The sequence below is a fragment of the Scomber scombrus genome, chromosome 5, assembly GCF_963691925.1.
Source record: "Scomber scombrus chromosome 5, fScoSco1.1, whole genome shotgun sequence".
Taxonomy (NCBI): Eukaryota; Metazoa; Chordata; class Actinopteri; order Scombriformes; family Scombridae; genus Scomber; species Scomber scombrus.
In genome coordinates this window covers 5,946,605-5,969,158 of record NC_084974.1, presented here as the reverse complement: position 1 = coordinate 5,969,158, position 22,554 = coordinate 5,946,605, and the positions used below count along the sequence as shown (strand labels likewise).

Sequence of the window (22,554 nt, the reverse complement as noted above, 5' to 3'; positions counted from 1 at the left end):
GGCCCCTCAGCTCTGGAACAGCCTGCCAGAGGCCATTAGACAGGCTGAGTCTGTTGATACTTTTAAGACTCACTTTTATTCTCTGGCTTTTAACTGTGTTTAATCTGTTTTATGTGTTATCTGATTTCTTTGGGTTTTACATTTTTGCTTAAACTTTGTTCTGTTTTAATTTTGCTCCTTTTATGCTTATATATGCCAGCCTTTGTGAAGCCCTTTGATGCAAGATCAGTTTTTCCCCTGCTTTTTAAAGTGCTATATAAAACAAATAAACGTGAGAACTTGAACTGGAATTACCACACTGAAAGACAGGTCAAAAGGTTTGTCGTCATAAAGATGGGCAGGAAGCAATTATTGCTCAAATATAGATAACGGAGCACAATGTCTCATTAAAGGCTTTCATGGTGTTGCACTCAAAAAGAAAAAGTGATGGAAGTAGTTGTGTGAAAAATGAAACAAGAGAGCTGTAGAGAGAATATAAGGTATATCACACCTCGGCACACCTAGCCAATCACTGGTGTGAATGTCAGATTGTTGGAAAGGTGTCCAGGGAGGGAGTTTCAGGTGCTGAACAACTCCACGCTAGCTCCATCTCATCAATACTTTACTGGAAACTCCACTATGGAGTTTCCGAGCAAACTAAGTTAAATGAAGACTGACTGTTAGGCAGATGAAGATTGATCTTAACACAGATATAGCCCCTCTGTAAATGGTAGGGTTTTCCTTGCGGTAGGGTGTGGGGGAGGATTGGTATCAGTCCCATTAGGTCATGTGAATGAGGAAGTGCTCACATCTGTGTCAGATTAAGGTCGATATGATGCTTATTCAGTTAGTAGATCGGATGGATAAGGAAAAATCCTTTTTGTGGCCCCTTGAACCGACTGACCCAAAACAAGAGAAGCTGGTACCGTCCTGCGCCGATAAAGAGGAAAGGAAGTTCAGAAAGGGAGGATAGAGCACAAGGATATAGGGAAGGGGTCATGTTTACACACAGCGCTGTTAACTTCACATGACATCAACTCTCAGAGCACACACTCCTACATGACTTGTATCCGAGTAAAAGGAAGACGAGAGGCCCTCCCTTCATGACTGTCATGTACTTTACTCTCCTTTCTGTCCCTTCATGGCTCCCTCTGTCCTGCCCGCTGTGTTCAGATGTCCTAATTATGTCTGTGTTCCACGCGATGCTGAACAGAGAGGGGGGAAAAAAGACCTGACTCATTTTTCACATGAAGAGTAAAGATAGCCAAACCACCGACTGGTTTTGTTTCTTGTTTAAAGACGGTGGGGGTCCGAGAGAGGGATCACAAGGCAGGAGTCTCATCACTCTGAGCCCTGTCTCTATACATGTCAATGTCTTCTCAACTATCTTCTAGTGATTTCAAACATGCACCACCACCTTGTTTGGTTTTGATCGAACCTTTCCGAATGGCAGTTAATGACGCACTACACAAGAGGAACAGGATTCAGGGGAGTTGAGGCTAGGACAAAACAAATTAGAGAATGCATCCACCACGGCGCTTGTAGGACAGTATCTGAAACTCTTTCTTCTCCCACCTTCCGACATCAGAATTGGGAGAAAGGATATAATCCAAAAACTTTTTGTAATTGCCAACTCACTTCACATAGTGATTGCCCAGGTGTGTAAATGTCAGAAAGTAATCTTCTTTCTCAAGCTTTCTTATTTCATTCTTCATACAACTATGTCCATCATCTTTTTTTTGTGACAAATGAAGGCAACACCATGAATGCCTTTGAAGAAAGACTGTCTGAAGTATACGCCCCCATACCCATTTCAATTATTATTCCATCTGGCTGCTGTCTGTAAAGGCAGACTTGTCTTCCTGTCTTCAACTGACCATTCAGAACAGGGATGAACACTTTGTCCTTAGACATGGACACATTGTATGGAATAATACATTTCAAGTACACCCTGGCCTTGAAATCTGTGTACCTCCAAGGAAACCACAGACTGAGTATGTCACCCAACTACTTCTGCATGTCCATGATATTTGAGGTGGAAAACATCATTTTATTCATATGAAAAATTCATATGACAAACTGACAACAAACCCTGGATCCATAATTCCAAGCATGTAAACCTACATGGGTTCAGGTCTATCTTAATACAATATAAATGAATACAAGCTACTACAGTAGAAGAGATAGGAGACACAATTCAGTCATACTAGTAATTATTCTGTGTAAAGCTAATATGAGGCTTCAAATGTCTGAGTTGGTCATATAAAGTGGGTATCTTGCAAGTAACAACTGTGTGGTTCTCAGTGTTTCCTCACTAAGCCATGGCAGAGGTTTGTTAGTGCGTGGCTGTAGCTCAGGAGTCAGAGCCGGTCAAAATACTTAACCCCAAATTGCTCCCAATGGCTGCACCAATGATGTGTGAATAGGGGAATGTCACTTATAGTGTAAAAGTGCTTTGAGTGGTCGAAAGACTAGAAAAGCACTATACAAGTACATTCCCTTTACCATTGTGTACTGGGATAAAACACCAGCACTTAATTTACAAGTGACTACTAGAATAAAGATACACACTATTCAGCTAAGTCAGACCACTCAAGTATTTTAATAGTTTGGCTCAACTAAAGAATGCATTTTTGCACAAGACGAGGACTGTGGATGTGTTATCTTATACAGTTTAGTTGCAGTAGGAGAGGATTGCTTCTCAGCCAGTATAGTTGAAAACATAGCTGTAAGAGCAAAGACAGGGGAAAAAGAGCAAAGAAAAAATTCAAGGGAGAAAGAGAGAGAGGAAGAGGAGCGAAAGAGGATAGATGAGTAGAGGAGGGGATATGGTGTTTTTGGCAAGCACAGTCAGACACAAACTTTCCATTATGCCAAGAGGGCTCTGATTGTTTTTAATATGACAGCTGACAATTTTCCATCCCTGTGTTTGAACTTTTACACAGTCTCTCTTCAATTACAGACAATGTAAAATATTTCTTTGGCGTTTGACATCCCAAACATCTTCTTTGTCTCTCTTTATCCTGCGCGCATGCATTTGTGAAAACTCATAATTAGTTTGACAGAAGCTATTACTTTCACTCCAAGAATGTGTCTGTGTTTAAACATGGGTGCATTTTTGTATATGGCTACTAAAATTGAGTGTGTGTTCTCTTGTGTGTATGTGTGGTCAGTTTCTACATACAGACATATACATGAATCACAGTGTAATGCTGCAGGCCGTTACTATAATGTGGTTCTGTAGTATTCATCACGTGTCTGTCCCTGTTCATAATACAGCAGCACGTGAGCGTAAGCAGCCTCTGCCTTCAGACATCGCAGTCATCATGTACACCAGCGGATCAACAGGTGTTCCAAAGGGCGTCATGATCTCCCATAGCAACATTATCGCCGGCATTACTGGAATGGCTGAGCGGATACCCAACCTGTGGTAGGCACCACACAAATACATGCAGCACATTACCAACAATGTATGGTCAGATTTATAATTTAGTTTACTTATTCTTTGATCCAACAGTTCCTGATTCAAATTATAATTTAGTCAATTTTAAATTTAATTTCTTTATGGCTAATTGTCTCATACAGCAGTTAACATGTGAGTAGTCATTAAAGGAATAGTTAGATTTTTTGGGAAACGTGCTTATTAGGTTTTTGCTAAGATTTACAGTAGACAAGAAGATTGATACCACTTTAATGTCTGAGAGGTAAATATCAAGGTTCATTTAAATTGTCATTATACATTATAATGCAGGATTGCACAGTGAGATTCAGTTGTAGCTATGTACCTTCCTCTACTCACATAGACAATGTATTTGCAACAGTCAAAATATGTTAAATTAGACTAGAACAAAACAATCAATTTGGAAACCACAGACATTTAGCTTAGCTTAGCATGAAGACTGGAAACCTGTCGTAAGATAATGAAAGCTGCCTACTCGCACCTCTAAAGCTCTCTAAACTCTAAAGTCATGGGATGGCTGTGGCTCAGGAGGTAGAGCAGGTCGTCCAATAATGAAAAGGTCGGGCAGTTTGATCCCCAACTCTATCTGTCCACATGTTGAAGTGTCTTTGAGCGAGATACTGAACCCTATATTGCTCCCGCCAATTTTTGCCGTGTACAAGTTTGAGTTAGCAGCAGAAAAACATTGTAAAGTGCTTTGGTTAAAATCAAAGCAAGGCTAGCTGCTTCTGGGCTTCTTGTTGTCATGACTCAGTTTAGGGCAAGAATGACGTATTTATGTATTTTTTATATATCTTTACCTTTCCATATCCATTACTATCACTGTTTGCCCACAGTGAGGAGTGTGCTGTACTATATGCATAAATCCATCCATGCATGAGAAAGTCTCCTTAGTGTTTCTGATAACATCACAATGAGGACATTAACTTCTTCTTATCAACTGTTCCCGACTCTTGTTTGACTAATCTCTGCTGTCAGGGGCCATAAGCTGGAGGCTATAAGGTTGTGTGATAACACTATGTTTAAGAACAAATGCCAAAAGATCTCTTGGTCTTACTTCCTGGTCGGCGCCTCCATGTCAGCTGAGCACGTGCAGAGGTATGAGTCAGCCAGTTAGTACCATCATGCAACAGAAGTGTTTACAGTAAAATAAAAATCAACCCCCCTCTCTCTGGGGAATGAGGCGGAGATGAGAGGAAATGCGGGTGGGTGGGAGTGGAGGATGGAGGGAAAAATCAGGGAGGATGGGGGTCAGGGTGAGAAAGATGGAGGTCAGAGGTTTACTAAGACAGTCGACTTTCCTTTGTAAAAACCTCCTCCATACTGTATATTGACCATGCTAACACGTTCCATTGAAATGTGATTTCCCAGAATTGGGATGATTTGAAATCCCAGCGAGGGAAAAGATGGACCCAATCAATGCTGTTAATCTGTCGTTGCACAGTAGTCAACACTCATAAACATGCATTACAATCACATGACTCATGATCCTAGTGATCATGATACTTTGTGCTACAACTCATTATTCAATAAATACATTCATTAATTTAGCCTGTAGAAATGAATCACACCTGATGCTTGACTGAGTATATGCTGATTACTATGAGAGCTGTATGTAAATGAATATGTTTGCGTCTACAGTGAGGAGGACACCTACATCGGTTACCTGCCTCTGGCCCACGTACTGGAGCTGAGCGCAGAGCTTGTATGTGTTGCTCATGGCTGCAGAATCGGCTATTCCTCACCTCAGACTCTGTCTGACCAGGTACAGTAAGACTCAAACAGGAATCTTTGTGTATTTCATCAATAACTGGATCTAAACTGTGCAGTTTCTTGGCAAATGACATTGACTGTGACATAAAATACATTCATATTATATAGCTAGGGCAGGTTATGGCAGGTCATGGAAGTAACTTTGCATAAAAACATAACTTTAATATTATTTTTAGACTGTTGGTTTTAAAATGTTGTCTCACTTAAATAATTCAAACAAAAACTGTCTTCTTAAAGAATGTCAATGCCCAGCCCTGTATGTTTAGCTAAAAGGTAAAGTGACACTACTGTCAGCATCAGGGGTTTTATTCCAATTGAGCTCACATGTAGTTTGCACAGATGATCACATTCTATTTCGTGGTACAAATAGTCTTAGCCTTCTCACTAAATATCTGACTGAACAGTAAATGTATCATTGTGTTTGTGAAATCAAATCAATGCATTTTTTAAATTGTAAATAATGCAATGAGGGGCAAAAAATGAGCTGGAAATAATATTTTTAATCTACTGTAAATGCAAATTAGAAGCTGGAAATATGAATTGTCTAATCATTATTGTGATGTCTCTTTTTCCCATCCATAGTCAACCAAGATCAAAAAGGGAAGCAAGGGAGACACCAGCCTCCTGCAGCCCACTCTGATGGCAGCTGTGCCGGTACGACATTACACCCAGCACAGCACTACACTGCATTAAACTGCCTGAACATAGACACTAAGTCACCCTCCCTTAAATCTATGTTTCAAGACATGCTCTTGGCTTGACTTTGCGCTCGTCTGGCAGCAGATCAGATTTCAGTCTGTCTTTGTTTGTTCTCCAGCTGTGGATTAGCACTGACAGAGTCCAGCAGGCCTTGATCTGCTGGCTGAGCCTCTGCACAGACCATGACGTAAATACTCTCTGCCTAACATCACTGGATTATGCTGCCGTATCACTTAAGAATTAAAAGACTGGACGGTTAGACACCCAGGGGCTAAAAAGGTAGATTATAAAATTGACAATTTCTGCTCATCTTTGAAGTGATTAATCCAGTTCAGCAGCGATGACGCCAAGATGGGTTTTACTCAAAACCTAGCAAGGCCGTATTTATGTTGTCTATGGCAACTTTCCAACAATCGAGCAAAAGCGGGCGTCCCACCCTTCTTAAGTGCTTTTATTTGTTTTAGAAGGAGTTTCCAGTTTAGGGGGAAAAAAGTAGGACATACAGTGTGAACTGATAAGTAAAAGTTTGCAGTCAGGGTGTTACCATTAATGTTCTCTGATACAGTGTTCACACGGCCTTCAGTGTCAGTGTAGATTATTGCACTTAAATATTCAAGGATTAAAGCTGTAATAATCAATATGCTTATATTACCAATTGATCAACTGACAATGTGTGTGTGAAAAGGGTTGTTCATACAAACCTACCGAAAATGATCACCCCACTCTGCAGCTCTACAGAGGGTAATGCTTGCTCGTTGTTTGGGCTGACAGTCAACAACATTTGAAAAGTGGTCCACCTTTTGTGTTCGATATTTCAGGTGACTGGTTGACTTAACTTTTTGAATGAAGAATTATTACTTTCCTTCTGCAGCGTATTCGGGAGGTGCAGTAGTAAAAAAATATAGAGCTGCTGCATTCATCATACAGTTGCAAGAAAAAGTATGTGAACCCTTTGGGATTACTTGGATTTCTGCATAAATTTGGCATAAAATGTGTTCTGATCTTCATCTAAGTCACAACAATAGACAAACACAGTCTGATTAAACTAATACTGCACAAAAAATTATATGTTTTAATTTTTTTATTGAACACAACATGTAAACATTCACAGTGCACGGTGGAAAAAGTATGTGAACCCCTACGCTAATGACTTCTCCAAGAGGTAATTGGAGCCAGGAGTCAGCCAACCTTGAGTCCAATCAATGTGATGAGATTGCAGGTGTTGGTTAAAGCTGCCCTGCCCTATAAAAACACACACCAGTTTTGGGTTAGCTGTTCTCAAGAAGCATTGCCTGATGTGAACCATGCCTCGCACAAAAGAGCTCTCAGAAGACCTACGAACAAGAATTGTTGACTTACATGAAGCTGGAAAGGGTTACAAAAGTATCTCTAAAAACCTTGATGTTCATGTGTCTACGGTAAGACAGATTGTCTACAAATGGAAAAAGTTCAGCACTGTTGCTACTCTCCCTAGGCGTGGTCGTCCTGTAAAGATGACCGCAAGAGCACAGCGCAGAATGCTCAATGAGGTGAAAAAGAATCCTAGAGTGTCAGCTAAAGACTTACAAAGATCTCTGGCACATGCTAACATTTTTGTTGACGAATCTACAATAAGGAAAACATTAAACAAGAATGGAGTTCATGGGAGGACACCACGGAGGAAGCCACTGCTGTCAAAGAACATTGCTGCACGTTTGAAGTTTGCAAAAGAGCACCTGGATGTTCCACAGAACTACTGGCCAAATATTCTGTGGACAGATGAATCCAAAATTGAGTTGTTTGGAAGGAACACACAACGCTATGTGTGGAGAAAAAAAGGCACAGCACACCAACATCAAAACCTCATCCCAACTGTGAAATATGGTGGAGGGGGCATCATGGTTTGCAGGCCCTGAGGCTGCTTTGCTGCCTCAGGGCCTGGACGGATTGCTGTCATCGATGGAAAAATGAATTCCCAATTGTATCAAAACATTTTGCAGGAAAACTTAAGACCATCTGTCCGCCAACTGAAGCTAAACAGAGGATCGGTGATGCAACAGGACAACGACCCAAAGCATAAAAGTAAATCAACAACAGAATGGCTTAAACAGAAGAAAATCCGCCTTCTGGAGTGGCCCAGTCAGAGTCCTTACCTCAACCCGATTGAGATGCTGTGGCATGACCTCAAGAGAGCAATTCACACCAGACATCCCAAGAATATTGCTGAACTGAAACAGTTTTGTAAAGAGGAATGGTCCAAAATTCCTCCTGACCGTTGTGCAGGTCTGATCTGCAACTACAGGAAACGTTTGGTTGAGGTTATTGCTGCCAAAGGAGGGTCAACCAGTTATTAAATCCAAAGGTTCACATACTTTTTCCACCCTGCACTGTGAATATTTACATGTTGTGTTCAATAAAAAATTAAAACATACAATTTTCTGTGCAGTATTAGTTTAAGCAGACTGTGTTTGTCTATTGTTTTGACTTAGATGAAGATTAAAACACATTTTATGCCCAATTTATGCAGAAATCCAAGTAATCCCAAAGGGTTCACATACTTTTTCTTGCAACTGTATTACATATCAGCCACGAACGACAATTCATAAAGGCTCAAAAAGGCTCTGAATGGATGTACTTTTTAGCCATTTACTTTCTAATCATCTTTGTAATATAATATGTTAAAAAACATGGAACTATGAAACTGGTCCTGTCAGGAAAGCGAGAATCAAGATCTGTGAAATAAAAAGGAGAATTTTTTTGGCCATGACTTTCTAAATGTTAATAAACTTGTTATGGTAAATCTAGACATTCCTCTGAATGGACAACAGAAGATCTGAGAGCCTTCCTCTCCACATCTGTTCCCAAGATGGATCTTGATCAGCTTTAATTTGGAGAATGATCACTTGACTGATGTGTTGTCACTGGCAATGTAGCTATAATTTTGAAGAGTTTTGTCAGCTTTGGGAAGACTGTGTCCACATCATGCTCTTTAACTCTTTAAGGCACATAAGCATAGTTTGAACATTGCTGGTAGTGAGCGCATAGGAAGAGTGGAACACCTACAATTCAGTGGCAATACTGTCCTCCATGTCATAGAATTGAAAACATCATGTAAAGACTGGGCAGCTCTGTCATTTGTCATGCCTTTCCAGTTCCTTGAGGTGGTGAGGCACTGACATACAGCACTAGACCTGCATTGGCCCTCTTGCCTTTGCCATGTATATATTTAATATGATAATAGGATAATCCAAGTGCAATCCAAGCTAAAGGGCTGTCAGCACATTTTAAATAAAGAATACCTTAAATATTTTACTACACCACAAGGTTGATTTCCAGTTTGATGCTCTTTTTTTGACAAAAATGAATTGAAACAAAATCTCTTGTCCAATGAAAGCATGAACTCTATGGTGTAGGACTACTGTCCAAACCTATGAAAATTTCAGAACCCCAAAGATGAGTAATGTGTGTCTTTAATTAATTATACAGAGAATTATACGGAGAAATTTGACATTGAAAAATTCTAATTCAACAAATTACAATTCCATTGCCGTACACCAACTGGTTCCAGACAATACGCCCTTCTCGCTGTATGTTCTCTTGCTCTCTCACAATGAGCAAAGCCCCACCACCACCACATCCTCACCCACCCCCATCTCCCAGCGGTCGTAGCGTAAAGGGCAGAGGGCCCCAGTGTCTGGAACCATTCACAGCTGTAAACGGAACGTGAGAAAGCCCCATGTGGTTATCCCCACGAAACACACTCATGCAAACACACACACACATACAAATTGTTTGCTGTGATATGACAACAGGCTGCTGCATGAATCCTGTGTCGACTTCCTCTCTCACTGCCTTAGCTTCACACACATCGAGCGTACACACCCACAGGGACCAGCTGGTTTTTATTGTTTTTTTGTTTGTGCCCTTTCCCCCATTTCACTATGAGTCCAGCTTTTTGAAGGCAATTTGATGATAATAATGACGTGTTCTTGGTTAGTGGGTTTCCCCAACCACCGCTGCCCCCCTTGACTGGGTTATAATCAGGATACAAAATAATACCAACTTTTTTAACTGGCATTCCGGTTCCCAGTGCCCTTCTGTGCCTGTCACCAATTTTATTTAGCTCTGTTTATCATCTTAGCTAAATAATCAAACTCATCTCATCAACGTGGGTAGACTGGAGTGAAAAGCTCTCTCATAGTGCTGAAAACACAGAATTGCCAGCCAAATGGCAGCTTTTTAATATCAGTGAGCTCTTGTTTTGTTTTTTTTACAGCACATTTCAGGTATGATTGAGCCACAGTCATCAACTTGCACTGCAATTTCGAACAGAATAGTGCAAATACACCAATTATGCCTAGCACTGGCCGCAGCCAGAGTTAGAGCTAGAAAAAAAGAGATATTTTTTCTTAGTTAGTTTGGATGTAGTAGGCAATAGTTTGCTACCATTTTAGCCATAATCTAGTGATATGTGATGTGCCAGTCAGCTGTTTTCAGCCCCCTAGTGGCCAAAAGTTGATGATTGCAGCTTTAGGTTTTTTTCTGTCTGTATTACTAAATGTGAGTTCATCTTTTTCCAGTTTTGCTAAATGTTGCATTTTGTTTTTGAATTGTACAATTGTAAAACTAATTGATACATTCACAAATCATATCCACTTTACCATACCACACTTCACTGTTGTAGCATGTTTTTGGTTCAGACTAATTAGCGGTAGTTTCATACACAGGCTCCACTTGCTGTAACAGGTGGAACAAGTAAGCTACAGTTCTGTTTTGTTTCTCATTGAACCCAGCCAGATATCCATCCTTGTGGACTGTATTGTATTTCCTCTGGTTTTGTAGGTCAATTGTTGTGTTGTTCCGCTGGGCAGCCTTTGCTGTTATGCAACTGAACTGTAAAGAGACACACATGTTCCGCGCTGTTCTAATTTGTTCCTCTGGGGAGAACGTCAATGCAGAGAGAGTTGTTCGGTTGTTTATGTGTTTAGTGATTTATAATCTCTGACCTACTTAAATATAAGCATAAAATAATAGGCATGTATAGTGTTTAAAACAACTATATAGAGCACTGAGATGGGGTCATCGTAAATAGCTCTATAGCCATGACCTCATTTCAGCTTCCTTTCAATTCCCTTTTGAATTTTACTATCCCCTTTTAATAAAACGTTACTAACAACAAACAAACCCTAAATATTAAATATATAATTGGCTCTGATCTCGTCAAGTATGTGTGCTTTGCCTCTGTACTTAACATCAGACAGTCTACTTGAAGGTGTCACAGCTCTGGATGGGTGCCAAATTAGGAGTTGTTATGGCAAAGCATCTGTTCTGCGCTTAGGCCTACTGACTGACATTTTTCATATTATCTTCTTTCTGGCTGTCTCTTTCACTGTGTTTTTATTTTAGCTTTTTTGCTACATTTTGGCTTCCACCTCAGTCTTATTTTTTCTGTACTGTTTTGACTGCTTTCTGTCATTAATTCATTAGGTCTCAGTCTATAAATATCCTTCTCATTCCCTGTCCCCCTTCCTGGTTGCAGGAGATCATGGATCGTATCTATAAGAACGTGATGACAAAAGTCGAGGACATGAACTGTGTCCAGCGAACACTCTTCATTCTGGCATACAACTACAAACTGGATCAGCTTGCCAAAGGATACAGCACACCTCTATGTGACAAGTATGTAAAGGAGATTTTAAAAGTTCTTCAACCAGTAGAGCTTGTAATTCTCAAATGTTCCCCTGATAATCTGCCTCCTTTTACCAATTTAGGTTTGTCTTCAGGAAAGTTCGGTCTCTCCTCGGCGGTCAGATGAGGGTCTTGTTATCAGGTGGAGCGCCGCTGTCCGCTGCCACGCAACGCTTCATGAACGTCTGTTTCTGTTGCCCAGTGGGTCAGGGATACGGCCTGACGGAAACCTGCGGTGCTGGAACAATTAGCGAGCGTAAGCAACAGTGAGAGTCATACAACAGCATAAAAATTAAACTGCAAAAAGGATATATAGAAATATCCAATAAATCACAAATACACTAACACTAACATCAGGCTGTATCATGCATTTCACTCATGCGTAACTGAGACCCAACTGCTGTCTCAAAACATACTTCTGTTGGACAACTTATGTGTAGTACACTGTGCACACTATGTACATACTTTTGTAGTGCTCAAATTTTGACAGGCTAATGTCTCAAATCAAACACGGTGTTGCACACTTACCGGAAATGACGATTTGCTAGTAAGCAAGCTAGCATTAGCAAGCTAGCATTCGTAAGCTAGCGTTAACATTCGCATTATCGTTCGCGGTACCAAATCATTACAGACTGCTAAATTAACCCAAGAAACCTACTGATGGCTTATGTGACAACAGTATAATGGTGTAGCCAAGAGGGCGACAGTTGAAGGCGAAAAGTGTCAATAGGTCCACCCACAACTTTTTGACCGTTTTACCACCTGAATACTTACAGTGCACTCTATTTTTCCATACTCAGTGCGAACACACTTATGCTCTCAAAATATTAAGTGTAAGTACAGAAGTAAGATATTTGAGACACAGCAATACTCTCGACCTCTTCAAATTACAACTCCAAACCACAGTTACTTATGTAACTATAGTTCAATGAAACCTCATCTTTTTGATGGATAAAATCAAAGAGTTAGACTCTGTCACCATGCTAGTGGTGTGGTTCTAGGGATGACGCTGGCCAGTCCACAGCTTTGGCCCAGACTGAAATATCTAAACAATCGCTGGATAGACTGTCATGAAATTTTGATACAAAGTATAGAACATCCTGATCTACACTTTGTGTTTAGTGCTAATTAGAAACTAATGGTGAGTTCCATTTGTACTCAGAAGTCAGAATGTCCAAGTTCCCAGTTGGAAGTGTCCAGTGGAAGGCATCCTGAAGTCGGATTTCTGACTCGGAAAGTCGTAAGAACCTCACTAGCCCCAACCTGAAAATCAAAGATGACTGCCCTGTGCATCAATAGTGTGAAAGTTGTATCAATGATTATTAGCACTTACTATCTTAATTGTGTAACATTAAATCAGTCATTCACACAGCACTGTCCAACTTCTATCTGAAGACATGTTGCTACGCTGTTTGTATGCGTACTTACAGCGTAATGCATTTTTATCAACTGGTGTTGCTAACAATGGCTAACTAGAAATGGTTTACTGACATCTTGAACTAGAACGATTAAAACTCAAATGCAGCATAAAACATGCTAAACTAAGGACCTGCTAGCATGACTGTAGACTTTTATTCAATGTCTTGTTTATCTGCAACTGCTTTACATAAGAGGGCAGCAATTACCAGGAAAAATCAGTTTATAGCTTTTTGTTTGTTTATAATTATTCAGCCGTAGCCATTTAATCAAAACTAAATTAGTATCTGGCTTCATCTAGCGAACCACTAACTGGAAACATGGCACATTATTATGCAACTGTGGGAAGCTCAGACAGAAAAAGATGGAGTTTCCGCAACCTGCAGGCTGAGATAAAAGCAATGGGAGGACATTAGGGAACCAGTATTTTGCAGCAGGGATGGGAAAATAGATGAGAGGAAAATGATTAGCAGATATATTGTGAGTGGGTTGTAGTAAACAGAGGAGGGAGTGGGTTTCTGATTTGAAAAGGGAGATATAGTGTGGAAAAATCAACATGAGCAACAAGTCCTTGCACTCTGAGGGCTCCGGTTAGCCGCAAGTTACTGGCCCGTCGTTCAACTCTCAAAACAAGGGAATGTGAACATGTGTGCACGTTTTCTTAAATCAAATAAAATTGCAGACAGTCCTCCAGTTTCTCATAAAAAGGGAAATCATTTCTTTAATCTCTCCATAATGTACGTAAAAGAATGCCACTCATACCTGCGGTGGTACTGCTTGTGCCAGTAATCGGTTTTGAACTTTACAGCTTATCTATTGGCTCTCATTGCCAACACATTAGTTAGAAAATGGAAATATTCCCAGCCTTTCCCAAGCAGACTAAACCAACAGAGCGGCTCGCTGTCCATCACTCTCTCCGCTGCGGTTTCTAAGCCAAGAAAACACTGGTTTGTGGACATTCCTTTGGGATGGGGTTTCCATGGCGAGGGGAGCAAGTGGGGTCGTATTGCCATGGCAATAAATTTCATGCCTTGATGCTAGCGTGCTTTCTGATATACATGCATGCGTGTGTGTTTTGTCTGTTCCAGTGTGGGATTACAGCACTGGGAGAGTAGGAGGGCCACTGGTTTGCTGTGAGATCAAGCTCAAAGACTGGGTGGAGGGTGAGTGATACTGGGAGAGGAGCCACACACTCACATACACACACACACACACACACACACACACACACACACACACACACACACACACACACACACACACACAGTACATGATAAAATGATAGAGTGACATCATGGACATCCATCAGTACTTTGTGCTCTTATTTGTTAGATCTCATGCACTCACACATATACACACACACAAGTATCCATCCGCCAGTATTTTCAACATTTCCCAGGCTAGTGAGAATGTCAGCATTAAAGGAGAGATCTCTGTAGCCTGTCCATAACCTTGTAAGGAAAGCATACCACTTTTCTCTCCACTCATGTACAACTCTCCATCTTTTTACGCAAGGGATCATAAATCATTTGTTATACACTCGGTTAAATTTCAATACTTATCAAGTTGACTTTATTGCCTGCTTGGCTTGCACAGCAGAAATAGAGTTTAAAGTAAACACGCTGTCAGCTTTTTATCTCCGCAAAATAATGTTGAAGGAGATTAAAAAACGTTTTTTATTGCTGTTTTTTCAGTTGCAATGGAGTGATGTTAAAACTCTTGCTTTCAGGCGGTTACCGTAGCACAGACAAGCCGCATCCCAGAGGAGAGATTCTCATTGGTGGACCAAATATTACCATGGGATACTACAAGAACGAGGCTAAAAACCAAGAAGATTTCTTCGTGGATGAGAACCGCCAGCGGTGGTTCTGCACGGGAGACATCGGGGTATTTCACGAGGACGGGTGCCTCAAGATAATTGGTGAGGAGGCGTGGATCAGAGGGATGATGATGATGGAGGAGTGGGTGAGATGCAGATTTCCACTTTGGGTAATCTCATCCCAGTTTGGATAAAGCACAAATGATCAACTGTGCCCCACATTCTTGGATTTCTCCCAGACCAAACCCCCTCTGTTCTACTTCTATCCATCAGTCTGGCAGGAACCTTTTAACAAATCAGATATTACCTCACTTCCCAGAATGACTCCACAGTCCTGTTTACTTCAGCCAGAACCTCCCAACTTTTGCCTTTTTATGCACACCGCTCAGATATACACAGTTCAGTCTTCCCCCCCTCCCTTTCTTTTGAAGATATAACTGTGCACACTCTATCTACTATTGTAGAGGTGCACATGGACACACAAGTAGTAACAAGCATCTGTCTCCTCTGTGTTTCCAGATCGTAAGAAAGACTTGGTGAAGCTGCAGGCGGGAGAGTATGTCTCCCTGGGAAAGGTGGAGTCCATGTTGAAGAACTGCCCGCTGATTGACAACATCTGCGCCTATGCCAACAGGTGTGTTTAAGTGCAACAGGTGCAAACGCTTTATATGATTATGTTTCACATTTGTATTTTAAATACAGCCTGTATTATGCGTTTGCCATCTGTGTAACGCTTGTTTTCAGTTTAAATGGGTGTAAAAGGGGAGAAAATCAATATTAGTTTCTTCCTGTGCTGCTTCATAATTGTTAGCGCTCAAATCAGTTTTTATGATATTAACAATGAACCAAATGAATACATATAATCTGAAAGGAGATGCTTGTACCAATTTTTTTTTAAACATCACCCAACTGAGCTGCTCTACAAAGCTTTTTAATCCTCCAACATAATTGGTTTTGGCTTTATTGCAAATTTACAGTTTAATTAACTTCACTGCAGCAGAGTGAGAGTGAGAGTGAGAGTGAGAGAGAGAGAGAGAGAGAGAGAGAGAGAGAGAGAGAGAGAGAGAGAGAGAGAGAGAGAGAGAGAGAGAGAGAGAGAGAGAGAGAGAGAGAGAGAGAGAGAGAGAGAGAGAGAGAGAGAGAGCGCTACCAGCTTGTCTGAGCAGGTGGGAACACAAGTATCATCTGTGAATATAAAGACTATGACATGTTTTCTCATGAGCTGGTGGAGACCAAACCACAGCTAAAAAGGAACGTCAATTTTATATTACATTCAGCAGGTCAGAAACAAATCACCAAATGAACGCTAACATTGTTCTGTGAGTGCTAGATGTGTAAACAGCCCCCTAGTGGCTTCAGCAATCAATCAGTGTAACTTTATCTGATCTTAATATTGAATAGTTGCCTTATACAGTAAACCCCAATAGACCTGTCACGATTACTACTTTTGTTGGACAATATATTGTCTCAGAAATACTCATGATAAACAATATTATTGTAATTTGAAGATTACTTTAGACCACTGATATAATGATAATATAATAGCACAATAATGCAAGGGGGACATGGGGTGGGATTGGAGAGTGGGTGCTACACTTGTGTAAAAACACAGACTGCCATTATGGTTGGGGACAGAGTTATTTAGTAGACAAAATGATCAAGGTCATGTCCATGTATCATATGATAAGTCCAAATATAGGCATGATGATGTCCATAATTACGTTATTGTACGATAAGCCGATAACGAAATGATGAACGATAACGTAATTATTGTAACAGGTCTAAATCCAAATTGTGTCACACTTTGACAAACACTAAGGTTTATATCCTAACTGCTTTTGCTTGCAGCACACAAGAAAGCACTTTTAGGGAGATAATAACTTCTACGTACATACATTACATCATGACTAATTTTGAAGGTGGTGGAAAGAATCTCAAACACGTCTGACCTTTCTGACCCCAAATGTGAACGTCTTGCTGCAGCCTGACATGTTTATCAGTATTCAGTGTAATCTTTTCATGCTCCATTGAGTTTCAGTATTGTTCCAGCATCCTTATAAGTGCAAATGTGTCACATTGTGAAGACCTGCTAAATTGTTCCTTCAATTTACTGCCCATGTTTGTGCTCGATGACTATATTTGGCCAAACGTTCAGCGGCTAGAATGCACACACAAGACTGCGCTGTGTTTGTATGTCCCTTTCACACCTCTCTCTTTGTTGTCTCTTCTCGTTCCGCAGTGATGAGACATACGTTATTGGCTTCGTGGTACCCAATCAGAAGCACTTCCTGGCCCTGGCTAACCAGTACGGTGTCCGAGGCGTATTTGAGGAGCTGTGCAACAGTAAGGCCATGGAGGAGCTGGCCCTCAAAGTCATCACCGAGGCTGCTCTAGCAGGTAGGAAGAGCTCCGGACATGTGGAGGGTTCAAATATTATAGTGATGGAACATTTTTTTAAGAGTTACAAGTCCATGTTTGATCTTCTGTTGCAGCCCAGCTGGAGCGGTTTGAGATCCCTCGCAAGATCAGCCTGAGTCCAGACCCGTGGACCCCCGAGACAGGATTAGTGACTGATGCGTTCAAACTCAAACGCATAGAGCTGAAAACACATTACCAGAGCGACATAGAGAGAATGTACGGTGGGAAATGATGACGAAGACCAGCACAGCATTGTTCATTCTCAAAGCACAGACCAGACCAACAGTTGACTCTGAAACACTCCCAATACCCCCTCCCCCCCTTTCTTCTACCCCATCAACAGAAAAACAGGGTTGCAATTTCACTCTTTATTGTGCACATATTAACAGATTCCACCATGGAAACAGCTTTGACTTGAATTTGTAACCGCAGACAGGCAAAAAAAAAAAAAAAAAGCGTAAATGGAAAAATATTGAAGAAAAACACAAAAGATCCCTGTTTGTTGCTGCCTTTTTAATTTTTTGTCTAGGTGTGTGGCCTCTTTATTGAGATCTTTATTGTTCCAGATGTGAGTTATGAAACAGAGAGCTGATGTTGTCTGTTGAACTCTCGCCTGAGCGCCGCAGCAGAAGCTCAGGTCAGGCAGACGGGTTCGTAGCCTTGTTGCTTCGTGCTCATCCGCAAAAAACTCCACAATAACCACGTTCGTCCTTAAATCTTCTCTTAAGTCGTCTTTCCTGCAGGTCAGGAGACAGTTAGCTTCTTTTTTTTCTCTCTCTCTCTGTTCTCTTCACATGTTTTGAGTTCTGTGAACGGTTTATTTTATTTCCCACCCACAGTCGGACTCCGACTCCCAGGCTCGTGGGACGTCTCTCGCACCAGCACATCTTGTTTCCAAAAGCACAAAGTCATTCCAGGGCAAAAATGCGACGAGCTGGTTGGTGAGAATGCTGAGGTCATATCTGGTCTAATAACTTTTTATCTTTACATTATCAACACTGACACGGTTGCTCCTTTTTTTTTTTTTTTTTTTTAGGATAATACACCAACCAAACTTATTTAAAAGATTTTTTTAAAAACAAAGATGCATTGTTGTTTAGTCTTTTGAAATTTTCATACAGTGATAGAATCTACTTTTATATGTGCTGCACAGACCATAGTGTGCACCAAAGGCACATTCACTTGCTTGTATTACTGATGAAATGACTGTGTAATCATTGTCATGTTTGATAAATCATAGTGCAATATGAAATCCTGTCCAAATAAGGCAGTCGATTACAGACAGGATTTAAATAAAGCTTTTTCAATGTGCGTAGGTGCACCGGTTGAAGAATTGGCAGACTTTGCAAGTGTGTGTGTGTGTGTGTCTATGTGTCTGTGTGTGTGTGTGGTTAAAATGAATTTTGCAGGACCGTCATCACCAGTGTAATGCCTTTCTCGCATATTTCTTTGTCATCTTGTACGAGTGTGACCGAGTGTGAGACTCACCCACGTCCGTACGCAGCACAGGCACGGTCCCAGCATCCCTCACAATGTGACACTTGCTGCCTTTTCTTGTGATTCTGAGTCACGCCTTTCTAATCTCCGGTTGATTTGACTTTCACTTGTACATACATGTACGTGGAGCTGCGATCAGCACATGAAGCAAAATGTAAAAAAGAATTTATTTTAAAGATATTTAACTGTATCTGTTATCATAGACCAGTTCTCTGGAGACCCTGCCTTGTATATCCGACTATTTATTTGTAATTTGCTTTTGGAAAATACTCAAATGAAGTAAATAAAGATTATGTTTGGTCTGAGTATATTATTGATTTTAGAAGACTGTATTTCTGATTCTTGCCGCACATTCACCTCTACTCATAATTATTTTGTATTCAGGATATCAGTACCTCATTGGGCGTGAAACTGACGTGACTGAAAGAGAAGACGGACAGATGATGATGTTTATTTATGTCTGAACTTCTCAGCTAAAGCAAAAAGGAAATGAGTGAAATCATCCCTCGCTGATTCAATAATAATCACCACTGACTGGAATTTAATCCCATTCAATCGTCAGCGCTCACCATTCGTTACAGATCTGTGATGAGGTGCGAATTCCCAGTGCTGATCGACTGCTCCTCGGCTGGTGGAAAAGGGAGGAGTTCAGTCAGACTCAATCATTTTATTAAATCAGTCTTTCGGAGATCATATTTTTGGAAAAAGAAAAACAGCCGCCCTTTTCGAGTGGCAGGAAAACGTGTGAGCAGATAAATCAAATGTTAATGAAAGAACATAAAGACATCTGCATGTGAATTAGATGCTTGGTTAGAGCTTTTGGCTCTGTTGGAGCTTTTACATCTTTATTAGCTTTGTTCTCTGTAATCCCAGAGAAACAGGCATCACAAAGTTAGCGTTCTATGAACTAAGCAGCTGGAGGATTTTATTGTATTTTATTTATTTATTTGGGAGGGGGGGGTGTGTTTCTAAACCCCTTAGATTTAATACAGACTAAACAAAATGAGCATAATATTTGCCAGGAGGATGTAGTTTTTCCTTCATGGACTCATTGTGTATGTGTGTCCATCTTACACTGATGGCATATAATTGATGCATTCACTGAAAGGAATCATGAGATTTTGTTTGTTTTTGTGTGGAAGGCTGAAATAATTCCAATGGAAACTTGTAATAATCTGGATCTTTGCAGGAAGATGAGCCCTGTTTGTATGGAAGCCCTAAAGGCAAAGACACTTTTAACACTCTCATGAGTATATTGGATTCATTCCATTTTCAAAGAATTAGTGTTTTTGTACCATGTTCAACAGAACTATGTCCTCAGGGGACGTGATGGAAAAATACAACTGTTTAGGAGCTGGTCCTAGAGAAATTAAACTGTTGCAGACCTCCTGATGTCTACCCAAGCCAGAGTTCTGGGGGATTCTGGTTTTGCTGAGCCCTAAGTTACAAATAGCCAGTCTGTTATTTTGATTTTCCAAAACATCTCGCAAACTAGAAGACCTCAGGCTCAAGAAAAAATATGACAATATTAGCTGGTGTAAATTTACTGCTGCAGCTCCAGATGTTGTTCAATTTAAACAATTTTAATTGGAAAATCAAAATAACAGATGGGCTGTTTCTTACTTGATGTCTGTCAAAACCAGAATCCCACAGAACTCTGGAAGATGAAGGCTTGGGTAGAAATCTGAAGGTCTGCAACAGTTTCATTTTTCAACAGTAGTATTTTTCCATCACATCCCCTTTGGGACAACTAAACACAAAAAAACTATTCCTTTGGAAATGTAATGAATCCAATATACTCATGAGAATATATTGCGATAAATGTCAAAAGATGCTCAAAGTTTCTTTGCCTTCAGGGCTTCCATAGGGGCTCATCTTACGGTCAGGCCCCGTCACGTGACTCATGACGCTCCTGTGTCCTTATATAAATATCTTCAGCCATTTAGAAGTTTTGCCAAACTCCAGAAGAGCCAGGAGAAGATAAAAGCTTCACAAGAGACTTATCTCGTCAGTTTGGTGAGTTGATCATTCATGACACAGTTAATAATTACTGTTTATAGATTATTGATTTATATGCACTAAACCACTTTGTGCAGATATTTAGTCACTTTTTATCAACGACTGGAAAGTGTTTTTTTTAACACAAAAAGTTTTTAAAAAGTCCTTGCTCCTACACATGAAACTGAATTATGATATAAAATGTAAAGAAAAGTTGAGATTATGTGTTTGTAAATGTCAGATAAATAAAGGTTGTTAAGTCAAGTAACCTGGTGGAAACTTATATTGAATATTCTTGCAATAAATTCTAAACTGTGTGCGCATTCACGCAAAGTAAGAAATACTTGAGGTTTCATTGATGCCACCAAACTGTCACAAATAAAAGGCATATTGTTATAGATGTGACTTTTTTTAATTTGCCTGTTTATTGATTTATTGCTTTCCATTTACGTTTTACCTTTTCCAAATGACGCTCGTGATGACACTTCATCAGTTACACATGAAGAGGCTGCAAACATGTTTAGTCTATAATGACATGGTTGTAAATGTATGATGACTATACACATTTTTTATTAGTTTTTCAATAATCTGTTAACACTTGTATAGCAATACTCAACTAACTGGTAACTTGAACCCTGTGCTTAAGTGTGCGTAATCGTGAGGAAACGTCATATTTATGGATATACTTCTTTATCTTATTTCAGCGCATCCTATAGGTCTTCTAAGTAGACTACACTGAAGAAATGGAGCACCTGGAAAACTCCACAGAATCCTCCAAACACCTCTTCCTGCACACAAAGAGCGCAGCGGACTCCCAGGCGGACAAAGGCGACGGGAACGCGTACCTGTACATATTAATAGTCATGTCTTTCTACGGAATCTTCCTCTTTGGTATAATGCTGGGCTACTTCCGCTCCAAGAGGAGGGAGAAGCGTAGGGTCAACATCTTCACGCGCCTGGTGCACGAGGAGGAGCAGCGGGCTTGGGGCGCGCTTCCCAAAAAGCACAGTCTCACCTTTCCTCCCACTGTGTCGGGACTGAGCTCGGTGCAGGTGCCCATGCCTTTCTGCGGTCACCAAGACAACCACTATGGACATCTCCACTACGAGGGTGTGCTGCACTCTCCGCTGGCGTGCACGCTGTGCCCGGAGCAAAGCAGCATCAGCTCCCTGTGCTCCTCCGCGGACACGCGCTTCGCCATTGAGGAGGAGGAGTCGGACAGCGGCACTGCGGAGGGACCGGAGGAGAACCTGAAGGGAGGATCCGAAAACAGCGGAGATGATTCAGGCTGAACTCCACCCAGAAATACTGTGTGACAAAGCGTTCAAAAGAGATGGAACGTGACCTGGAGGAAAAGACCAGCAGGTTCTCAGTCGTCTTCATATCACAGAGGCCCAAACATCAGCAATGGCTTAACATCTATTTGCCATAAAAACATAAACCTAAATAGCCAATGCACTACATCAATAAAAAAAGGGTCAAATAATGAACATATATCATCCTTCTGCTGTGATGGAGACATTTGTGTGAAAAAGAGCTGCTTAGAGGAAACTTTGGCCACTGTCATTTTTATTTCAAGCTCTTTTGTGTGATCACTGCTCCACATGAAATGAAAACAAACACAAATTTAAGCACAAAGTGTCAAACCTTTCCATATAGCTGCTGATATGGACCCTCATATGGAAACATGTTGAATACTGTAGACTGGAGATTATAGTGAAAATGAAAACACATGAAAACTGTGCTTTAAAAAAAAATACATTCAGCACCTGGGATTACTCATCAGTAGTGACTCTTATATTAAAAATGACACTTGGCTAAACCCAAT

General features: G+C 40.7%; 2 protein-coding genes across 3 annotated transcripts in view; both read left to right on the top strand.

Annotated features, from left to right (window-relative positions):
• Positions 1–19,029, top strand: part of acsl3a (acyl-CoA synthetase long chain family member 3a) — a 35,808-nt gene extending 16,779 nt beyond the window's left edge. For both annotated transcript variants that reach the window (XM_062419093.1, XM_062419092.1), the window contains 10 exons: positions 3,259–3,409; positions 5,081–5,204; positions 5,795–5,866; positions 11,430–11,569; positions 11,662–11,834; positions 14,083–14,157; positions 14,724–14,915; positions 15,333–15,447; positions 17,053–17,210; positions 17,306–19,029. In XM_062419093.1, coding sequence (XP_062275077.1) covers positions 3,259–3,409; positions 5,081–5,204; positions 5,795–5,866; positions 11,430–11,569; positions 11,662–11,834; positions 14,083–14,157; positions 14,724–14,915; positions 15,333–15,447; positions 17,053–17,210; positions 17,306–17,463 — 1,358 coding nt within the window. In that variant the 3' untranslated portion in view covers positions 17,464–19,029. The remainder of the gene's footprint in view (positions 1–3,258; positions 3,410–5,080; positions 5,205–5,794; positions 5,867–11,429; positions 11,570–11,661; positions 11,835–14,082; positions 14,158–14,723; positions 14,916–15,332; positions 15,448–17,052; positions 17,211–17,305) is intronic.
• A 2,440-nt stretch (positions 19,030–21,469) lies between these two features.
• On the top strand, positions 21,470–22,197 carry kcne4 (potassium voltage-gated channel, Isk-related family, member 4). The gene has a single exon (XM_062419619.1). The coding sequence runs from the start codon at positions 21,470–21,472 to the stop codon at positions 22,016–22,018; it is 549 nt and encodes a 182-aa protein (XP_062275603.1). The 3' UTR covers positions 22,019–22,197.
• Positions 22,198–22,554: the final 357 nt, after the last annotated feature.

Excerpts from the sequence above, each read along its gene's own strand:
- kcne4 (XM_062419619.1), top strand. The coding sequence starts at position 21,470 with ATGGAGCACCTGGAAAACTCCACAGAATCCTCCAAACACCTCTTCCTG.